Genomic DNA, 10,790 nt, shown 5'->3' with positions numbered 1-10,790 from the left:
TATAGGATTCATAAATATGAAAAATTTCGATCATTTGTGTGGGAGGTACCAGAAGAAGTGGATCAATGGGCCCCATCTTCAAACTTGATCTGGGCTTGGTAAAGATAATAGATTGTGCAAAATTTGGTTCAAATCGGACATTCCATTCGGCTGATATTGGACTCATAAATATTAAACATTTTGTCCCTTTGTGGGGGAGGTACCAGAAGGAGTGGACCGATGAGTCCCATCTTCAAACTTGATCTAGGCTTGGTAAAGATAATAGGTTGCACAAAGTTTCGTTAAAATCAGATAGTCCGTTTCCATGTTATTATAAAATTGATTTTTAGCACAATTTTGACCATTCTGTGGGGAAGGTACCAGAAGGAGTGGACCGATATTCCCCATCTTCGAACATAAGCTAAGTTTGGATGAAACATTAAGATGTGCAAAGTTTGGATGAAACATTAAGATGTGCAAAGTTTGGATGAAATCGATTATTCCCTTCGAGAGTTATCGTGTGTACCAGTCAACCAGACAGACAGGCGGACAAAGGACGGACATTTTTAAATATACTTCAAATTTTCTGAAACGGATTTGGTCCAAAGAAAAATGGGGTCTAAACCCAATATTTCGATGAGGCACATTTCCACCGCATCAAAGTGTATATACCCTCATTAGCCATAAGGCTGAGGGTGCTAAAAAGGGTGAATTATTATTTATTGAGAACCCAAAATATTAAATTTGAGCCAAATTCGATTTAAATAGTTCCCAAACTCCCCAATATATATATAAATTTTGGAGGTACCGTTATTTCGACGTTACCTTTAAAAAGTTGACCAATATTGATAATTTGTAGTAAGGAGATTTTTTAAATTGTTGAATATCGTGCTCCAAAGCTACCCCAAAATACAAAATTATAGGTACTTCGGTTGAAAAGATCCAAAATTTGGGAGATACTGGTGTCTAACCTAAAAACTGGGCAAGTATTGTTATTTTTTAGATTTAAAACCCACTGAAAATTCAAGATATCAAATTAGAGCCGGGTAAAAAAATGTGCACAAACTTCCCAAAAAATGAAATTTGCAGTATGATATGGCTATCCTAAAAAGTGGACCAATATTCGTATCTTTATTGGAAGAAACCACAATTCCATTGGAACCAATTTTATTAAAAAGAGTGCCCACATAAATCCAAAATGAAAAAACCAATGAGCGGAGTAGTATAGTCGGACGGGGCCAACCATAATGGTACCCTACACAACTACCACGGAATTCACACTTTCTGCGGATATATATTCCGAGCCTGGGAATTAGAGGTCAACAGGTCCTCTTTCTTACCCTGGCATCTTTTCCAAATCTTGATTTCCCGGAGTGGGCATCGACACTTCTCTTGGATATACAATCAACTTCTAAGGGTCTATCTCCTAAAGGGATAAATATATTCGACACAGAATACACATTTTGTAATTTTGCACACAAAATTCTGGGTCCTTTTGACCCGCTACGTATTGACCGATCTTCATGAAAAAGTATTTATTATTCAATGGTCAGGCCCCTCTCCTTGGAGTGGTGAGTAAATAAAGTTTTTGATTCATTTCATCCCTTTAAGTTTAACCGATCATTACCAAAAACAATAGGGATCTTATTTGACCAGAACCCGTCCTACATTCAAAATTGCGAAACGATTGGTCTATAACTGTGGCCTATATCGTGTTTACAAATTATATATATATATATATATATATATATATGAAAAACGAGTCCATACTCTCCAAAAATACGAATTTTGGAAGGAAAGGGAGATTCCCTAAAATGTAGAAGCATATTGATTTTTTTTTTTTTTTTTTTTTTTGCTACCCAATGAAAACCCGAAGTACCTAATACGGTTGGAAAACATCCCCAAAATAAGAAAATACTGTACCAAAACGTGGACAAGTATATTCCATTTTCAATACCTAACACCCTATGAGTAGTAGCAACTTGTGTGCAAATTTCAAAGTTCTATCCCCAATATTGCAAGTTTTATTTTGATTTTAACAAAGGGTCTTTCAGACTGGCGAACATGGCTAAATCGATATAGAATTTAATTCTGATCAAGAATATCCCTTTCAGACTTTGGACTTTGGACACTAATAATTCAATTCAAAATAGGATTATAAACTTCTTATTCGATACCTCCAAATAAAATATACTAGATCGTTCCATATGAGAACCTCCTTTATATTATATTAAAAATATGACTGTCTGTTCTATTTAAATAAAAATTTTTGACACTTAATCCAAACACCAACATTATTCTACCTCAACAAAACACTCCTTTTGTAACCACTGTTCTGTTATATTCATACCACCTTAATTGTGGAAAATCATACTCAATAACAACAACAAAAACTAAGTTGTTGGTTTTCAGACTATTCGTGTACGACTTTAAAATTTAAGTCACTGTGGCTCTGTGCCGCTGTGTTTAAGGTGGCAAATTTTTGTTTTATTTGGACGTTTTTTCAATTCCACACTCTTCTCACCTATCGGCTGAAGTACGAAATATTTTGTTGTTGGATTTTTTCGTTATAATAGTATTATCATTTTTATTAGTATACTTTTGTTTTTAATGGTGTATTAAAACCTCCTGAATTTATGGCAATAAACGTGAATGTTAGCCCCAAAAAATATTATTCTTCACATATTTCAATGTAGCAACAAATGTTTTTTTTTTTGCTTTTTAATTTAATTTTTAATTTTACAATAGACTTTGTGCAATTTGTAATTGTTGATTTTTTTTTTTTGCTTTTAATGAGAATTGCCAAAGTCCAATTACCAATATTTGTTGACCCATCAACAAAAGGTTTGAAATTTGAAAAACAGGAAATAGTAGATTTTAGTAAATGTCATACTAAATCTTCTAAAGTTCATGTTACACAAAAGGGCTGCTGTAAAGTTTTTCAAATAAAAAATTTACCTCCGATTAGGACTTTGGATTGCCTAAAGTAAAACAAAATAAAGCTTGGTCATTAAATTTCACATTTTTCAAAATAATATACTTGAAGCTTTTGAGGCTTCAAATTGCATTTTTGAAATAAATAAATAGATTAGACAAGACAACTATAGGTTACATCAAATTAATAGTTTATATACATTTTTGATTTCAGATGTTCCAGTGGTAAGACGTCACATGCCGACGAGAATAAATTTTGTTTAGTAACTGAAAACAAACAATAAGGTATGTACAAATTAAAATTTGGTATTTCTTTTTAAAGTTTTCAAATAAATTAATGTGTTATGTATTTAAATAACAGCTTATAGAAAATCGTTCAAATATAAAATAGGGAATGGAGGTGTAATAGTTAAAAATAACACACTCTTTCTACTTACAAAATTCCCACAACGCACTAACCATTCTAATTTGGCATGACAATATTGTAACTTTTCGAAAATCAGGTATTCTAAAGCACACAATTTCCTTTAAATGGCCTGTATCTACGATTTAAAACTTTAAATCTGCCTCCAAAAATTATTAAAAGTTTCAATGATAAAGCCTTGAATAATATCCTCCAGTTAGATCCCAAAATATTGTACAAAACTCCCTTCTATGCGGCTATAATATTCTCTATTCTAATCCCTTACATGTAAAAAAAACAAGTGAAAATGTCGGGGTCGAATTTGTTATACCTTTCCCCACAAGGTGGGCATTTCAAAATACCTAAAATCAATCGGAGGTAAATTTTGGGGGCACGTTTTTCAATACGTCTGTAAAACGTGGCTCCAAAACCGAAAATACCGTCCACATTTAGAGTTGCCCCTATGCCATAAAAGTTTAATGGCCGGATGCAAAAAATTATATTGGGTTTCTATTTATCTCAAACCTACACCAATTCAAGAATGTCCCTTTAAGTGGAAATCTCAACAACTCTTGATGATATACAAGATTTAATGTGTCAGTATCAAGCGATGGACAAATTGCTTCTCAAAGTTTAAACGCGTTTTTCCCGAAAAAGTATTTTTTACAAATGGTATAAAAATGGGCCCATAACTCAAAAACTAATAATTCAATCGGTTCAAAATGTTAACACATTATTTAGTTTGTACATAGCTATATGAACTGGGACAAATGCAATTGGTCAATATTTTCCTTATTTTCTAACATGATTTTGGCCGAAAATATGTAATTTTTCCAAAAAAAAAACACTTCATATGTCCGCCATTTTCCTAATTTTTGTGCGATGGTAATTATCCTAGTTTATACCAGAACATTATGTCTATTAATTTTCTTATCCTTTAAGTCTTCTCGAACATACATATATGCAAAGAAACAAGACTTCAATATAATACCGTACATTGATTTCCCAGCCGTTTGAAAATGATCAACATTTCAAATCGAAAATGGGTGGGTTCCCTTATGCGGTATTTAAGATTAATACCGCCTCTTCTACCCTATATCTCGTGGTGTTAAGTTTTAGAACTCCTACCACTTATATTACAGGAACAGTTTTTGGTTCATGGTTCAGATCATCACCATTACGTTAAGTTGCTAACTATTTAATTATTCTGCAAGACCATTTCACACATTCTATACATTTCATTGGTGTATTATATTTCTCACATCATTACATCGACGACGTAGACGATGAATTTGTTTAGCTATCATCACAAAAATCTGGAGTGTTAGGAAAATTAAATACGTTAAGGTCTTTTGTGTTATTATTAATATCCTGAACAAGTGTGGAGCCCATTATTTCTGGAAGTATGGACATCCGCATTAACACTAGAACGCCGAAGGCAGTCATTTTGACCGCTTTCCAATTTCAAGTACAAAAGCAACTGTGCATTTAATGACACTTTTTTTTTTTAAATATGGTGACTTTTTGTACCTCATAGAATTACGTTTATTATAAAAAATTTACCAGATTTTAAAAACAAGTGTCATTAAATGCACAGTTGCTCGTCGTCGATGTAATGATGTGAGAAATAGAATACACCAATGAAATGTAAGCGGTCAAAATGACCGCGGTCAAAATGACCGCCTTCGGCGTTCTAGTGTTAATAACAAGTAAACAATTTTTGATACGCTCCATCATGAGAGATATTAAAAATAAATAAAAATGAGATATTAAAAATACCTATATTCGTTCCCGATTTTTATGTGGGGGCTATGCCATCGCAAATTGCTACCAGGAGAAAGCAGTATATCAAACAACAGATACTAATTCTATACATTTCATTGGTGTATTATATTTCTCACATCATTACATCGACGACGTAGACGCTGAATTTGTATAGCTATCATCACAAAAACATCCGCATTAATAACAAGTAAACAATTTTTGATACGCTCCATCATGAGAGATATTAAAAATAAATAAAAATGAGATATTAAAAATACCTATATTCGTTCCCCATTTTTATGTGGGGGCTATGCCAATATTTTGGATACCCAATTTCGTATTTTCAATGCTCAATTTTAGCTCTATCTTAAATATTGCGAACTCTATTTCTACTGACAGACGTATATGGCCGGGCCTTAAACTTGTCGTAAGTCATTATATACATTGTCCGTTTTCTAAAGAAATATTAATGATTCGCACTATTTTATTATTTACTTTATATTTTATGAGAACAAATGCGTCAAATTCTATTTATATGAATATTCTCCGATTTCTCTATTTGCAATTAATGCCACGTTTTTTCATTTCCATACAATTTATTTTGGATATACTATTCCCTCAGAGGATATAGAAAAATACCAGTATTTGTCCCACAAATAAACTAAAACCATAAATGTGGTTTGTCTACTGGTTCAAATTACGTTGCTCTGGTAACATAGACTCAATGCCACAATTCAATTTATTTTGTAATAGAGCGTATGTACTGCTTGCTACTCATATAACCAGTCTGTGCAACAAGTGTCGAATTTGTCTTTACCATTAACAGGAAATTACATTCATTTTTCTTTTCAACAAAAAATATAGCTGCTTTTAAAACGAATGGGAAAGGATGTCAACACCCAACCAATAAAAACTAGATGAACATGTTAACTTTTCGTTAAATCATTAATAATTGACAAGTTTATAGAAAATAAAAAAAATAAAATGTGTGTTTTAAATATCTTTTTTATTAACCATTGGAAAATGTTTTTCCAACAATATGAGGAAAATTTAGTTATTTATTAAACACCCCCACTGGCCATATTTAACTAAAAAAAATGGTGACGCATTCCATTTGCACTGTGTGTGCAACAAAAGTCCATAAGACTTTCTAATGGTTGGGGTGTGGCGTTTCTCTTCATAGATGTGGTCATCAAAAAAGCGGATTTAATCCAACTGCAAAAGAAAAGAACAAAGAAGAAAAACATTAATAAATTTGAAGGTAAAGGGAATGTGTACAAATGCAGTCTCTTACCTTCTTGAAGCCAATGTCGTTGGCGTATTCTCTGAAGCATTGACGGCAGATGTTCAAGCCATATTTACGGATCAAACCGTGACGGTTAGAGCAGGCACGGCTGTAATGAAAAACAAATATGTATTAATTTATATGTTTATTGCCACCACAACAAAAATAGAAAAAATAACATTTGGTTTTGTTGTTGATATCTTTCTCATCACTATATGATATCCCCCCACATGGTTCGAGGGAACATCTTAATAAACAGCAATGAAGAAAATTTTAATGTAGCCACCCTTAATTAAGGAAAATGCAAAGATTAATTGTAACACAAATTCCGAACTCAACCGGGGGCACACTATTTCCAACATTTGTTATACATATTTCATTATGAATTCCATTGCAATAGCGTTTTTTAACAAAAGCACATTGTACCAATGCATATACGCGTACACACATCACAACATAACCTCACTTTTTGGTTACCAACTTAAAAACGGAATTTTCTGGAAATTCTTGCAGGGAAATTTATAATATTCCTACATCATTTTGCAGGATATTTAATAACGTTTCCAAACTTACCAACATCTGGAGCCTTGGCCGTATTTACGAGGATGAGAGTACCAGAGATTAGCAAAACCCATGTTGGCTTTATCACGACGTAGTTGCAAAAGAAAGGAAACCTAGAGATTGGAAAATAGCATCGATTTTAATGAAAAATCGATTTTCGATAAATGAAAAACGATGTATTATCGTTTTCAGCACATCACTACAAAATTGAAAACAGTTCCACTCGTTTGGCTGTTCGGTGCAAGTGCATGGTCATACATCGAATTCAAATAATTTAAAAATATATAATTATATTTCTAATATTTATAAAAAATGTGTTTCAAATCACTTGTGATCTACTCCAGAACATGGATTTCACTGAAAATAATTCATATATTATGATTATATTAAATTCTTGACCGAATATACTAATTTTTCAAATAAAATTGGGACCATGATACAACTATTCAAGATTGGCCATAGCAACCTATAAATTAAAATTTTTTCAGGCTGTGGCTTGTTATGCCAAAGTCATATATAAAATATTTGACTGTTTGTTTAATGTTTTGAAAAATATAACAAAATATATTCGAAAATCGATTTGTTTGAAGATGAATTTTATAACATTTGTAAATGAATCAACATGTAAATCATATCCCCAACTCAATTTTGAAGATGCATTTTACAACATTTGTGAATGAACCAACATGTAAATCATATCCCCAACTCGATTTTGAAAAGAAAACCTGACATTTCATTAATTTTTCGCGTTTTTGGTAAAATGTTAATTTTTACTATTTTTTTTCTATATCATAAATCCTGATTTAGGTTAGGCGAGTTTACTTTTCGATCTGTTTTAAACTTGCTTCATGCGTCTATACGGCAATTCGGCTTCAAAAATATTTTTTTACATTTGACAATGTTCTGGATTGATGTATCAAATTAATGACACTACAAACAAAATACACAAAACGAATTGCCAGAAAATTGCCGGTATGAGCAATTTTTTCAATTTCTATTCCCGTTGCCCCTCTCTCCAGCAAACAAAGACTTGCGCAAGTAAACTCGCCTAATCTAAATTGGGACTAAAGGAAAAATTGTACAAGCATGCATGTTCAGAAATATGGCTACAATTTTCATAATCAAAACAAAAATTGATAAATAAAGCGTAAGCAGCAACCACTGGTATGTTCCCGTACTGCAAGAATCTACTAGATTTTACTATTTTCTTCGATAATATAAAGAAAAATTCGGTATCGTAGTAAAAACCAGTAAATTATCGCAAATCGCGTCAACGCACGCAAAATGTTAAATATATTTAACTCCGATGTGCAACTCACATCAATTTCAAACGTCGACGATAAAGGGCTAAACAGAATGCTCGAGTTGAGCATTTTTTTGTTATCGCGTATCAACTTCAACATTAGTGCTATCGTTTCTTTGTGGTTGTTGTATTTTCGATAACACATTCTACCTAGCCCTTAACATGGCCTATAAATAAGGACACCCTGGGAGACCAGCAGGAAATCGATACCTCTCAAGTTTGCTGTCAAAATGCATTATTGTGAATTGACTTCCATTGTGAAAACGTAAACAAAGTCGACATTTTTGACATTAGACTTGAGAAAACAAATCCAACAATTCCATTCTGTTTTCCCTTTAATCGCAGGCATTTAAAGGCAACACACAAAAAAAATTTGGACATGAGTGTCATTTAAAAGTGATAGTGTGTACACCGTTTTAATATTCTTGTAATTTATCATTTTATGTCCGTCACCATTTAAGTATCTCCTTATATATTTTTTGTGGAATGCATCTGACTTCGGCTGTGGGACTTAAAATCTATCGATAACCGTTCCATTCAAATATATATTTCTTATTTACACCAACGTTTTTTTAAATGAGACTAGATGGGCATTACATTTGACTGTACCACACTATTCTACCAAACATTTTTGGAAGTGCAATCTTTCTACATATTCCGAACCTTAATTTTCCATACAGCCAGCAAGCGACCGTTGCCTGACCAAGTTATTCAAACAATTGGTCTGTTCCCGTACTGCAAGAATCTACTCGATTTTACTAGTTTCTTCGATATCATAAAGGAAAAAAGTGTTATCGGAGTAAAAAATAGTAGATTCTTGCAGTACGGGAACATACCAAATGTATCGATATTATTCGATTTATCATTATCGATACTATCGATTAATTTTTTTTGTGATTACATTTTCAAAACAGTGCTCCCGCCATTTCATTTAATTCATTATAATTAATTTTAATTAAGGACATTAAAGAAATAATAATTAATAATGGAAAACGTATTAACGTTTGAAGAATTTTTCGAACAAATCCAGAGTAAAATAAATCGCCTCAATGACTTCATTGCATTAAGTTTACGACGAAAAAAGATTAGTAATGAGTTGAAACAAATCATTGATAAATCTATAAAAATTAAAGATGCATTGGTGCTAGCCCATCAAGCTTTGCAGGAAGAATTGAAAAAAGTTGAAGATGATTATGAGAGTGTTATGTCCGATATGAGAAGAAAGCAAATGATAATTATGGATTATGTTATAAAGGAGAAACAACGTAAACTAAAGGCGGCAGAAGAGGAACAGAAAAAAGTACAATTACTACTAAGTTGTGGTAAAAGTGCACCCGGTGGAAGTGCGGTCAAATCGTCGGCTGTGAAAAGGCTTGGTGGCGATTTGGCTAGTCTGCATTTGAATCCGGCCATTACACCGCGGTTGAAAATGAGTGACTATAAAAATTTACCTTTGGTGAAGAAGAAAATTGCTCCCATACCTATATTTTTTGCGGAATTTGATGTACACATAAGTCCACAACAATTTGATAAAATACCAAAGTAAGTCACATTTAAAATATTTTGTAAAAACGATTAATAACCTATAAATTATTATTTTTCTAGATACATGAGCGGTCGTGAAACTGTGGATCAATTAAATGGTTTCTTGGAAAGCGTAATTATACCATGCTTCAACGAAAAATATCAATTAATACATAAACAGCGTAATATTTTACGCGGCAATGATTTGGAATTATGGAAACTGTACAATGACCAGGCCAGTTATTTACCAGGAAAATATTTCATAACACCCGGAGATATTTCACGTCATCAAAATAAAATGTTGGATAAGAAGACACAAAATCGTCTAACAATGCTGCGGCATATAGGAATATTGCAGGAGCAGCGTATTAAACAGACCGTGTGTTATGTTTGGTCATTTAATGGTTGAGTGTTTACGTGCTGGGAACCACATGTTTTATTTATTTAAGAATTTATATTTAATTTTATTATTAGATGCAATATTCCAATTTAATTGTTATATTTTAATAAATATATGCATGGAGACGTGATGGCTTTTATTAAAATACGATTTTCCTATAAATCTATAAAATTCGAAATATTAAATAGTTGATAAATTAGCCGTATTTGTATCGGAGATATGATTTCCACATTATGGTGGAGGGTAAACAAAGTTAGGCCCGCCCGACAACTATGTCAGCCTTCTGCCGATAACGATCTCTCTTACACAACCTGTTTAATGGACCGAGTAGTAGTAGGACTTTGGAGTAGTTCATGTGCTATCGTTTATGATATGACAATGCGACATATTGCTAATTTTAAGTTTATGGAGTAGTCCATGTAATGAAGTTTTTGGAATCCCTCAAGGGCCTTTGGGTCATGGATCTTGGCTTCGAGTTTTCTGCTACCTCTACCACTGAGTGTCATTGATGGAAAAACTCCACATGGGAACAGTATAAGTTTAAGGCTTTGTATGACCTTAAAAATACCTCTTTATCCTTACCCCATTTAGAGCTTAATGTATCAAACTTTTCCAAGGGGTCTGCACGGATCTCGGA

General features: G+C 32.8%; 2 protein-coding genes across 2 annotated transcripts in view; one reads left to right on the top strand and one right to left on the bottom strand.

Annotated features, from left to right (window-relative positions):
• Positions 1 to 6,174: 6,174 nt before the first annotated feature.
• The window catches only part of LOC133324543 (small ribosomal subunit protein uS14), a 133,849-nt gene continuing 129,233 nt past the window's right edge, over positions 6,175 to 10,790 (bottom strand). Inside the window, exons 2-4 of the mRNA XM_061533384.1 lie at positions 6,939 to 7,018; positions 6,375 to 6,474; positions 6,175 to 6,295 (exon numbers count right to left, since the gene is read on the bottom strand). Coding sequence (XP_061389368.1) covers positions 6,287 to 6,295; positions 6,375 to 6,474; positions 6,939 to 7,000 — 171 coding nt within the window. The 5' untranslated portion in view covers positions 7,001 to 7,018 and the 3' untranslated portion in view covers positions 6,175 to 6,286. The remainder of the gene's footprint in view (positions 6,296 to 6,374; positions 6,475 to 6,938; positions 7,019 to 10,790) is intronic.
• Positions 9,215 to 10,162, top strand: LOC133324539 (spindle and kinetochore-associated protein 1-like). The gene is made up of 2 exons (XM_061533379.1): positions 9,215 to 9,771; positions 9,835 to 10,162. The coding sequence occupies exons 1-2, from the start codon at positions 9,215 to 9,217 to the stop codon at positions 10,160 to 10,162; spliced, it is 885 nt and encodes a 294-aa protein (XP_061389363.1).

The sequence above is a fragment of the Musca vetustissima genome, unplaced genomic scaffold (assembly GCF_032173495.1).
Source record: "Musca vetustissima isolate MV318-11 ecotype Yass unplaced genomic scaffold, APGP_CSIRO_Mvet_v1 utg4171, whole genome shotgun sequence".
In the NCBI taxonomy this organism is placed as follows: domain Eukaryota; kingdom Metazoa; phylum Arthropoda; class Insecta; order Diptera; family Muscidae; genus Musca; species Musca vetustissima.
This window is presented reverse-complemented; position numbering and strand designations above follow the sequence as displayed.

What these genes read in the sequence shown, in the direction of transcription:
- LOC133324539 (XM_061533379.1), top strand. Translation starts at nt 9,215, where the DNA reads ATGGAAAACGTATTAACGTTTGAAGAATTTTTCGAACAAATCCAGAGT. An exon ending in CAATTTGATAAAATACCAAA is followed by an intron (nt 9,772 to 9,834) that starts GTAAGTCACATT and finishes TTATTTTTCTAG; the next exon opens with ATACATGAGCGGTCGTGAAA.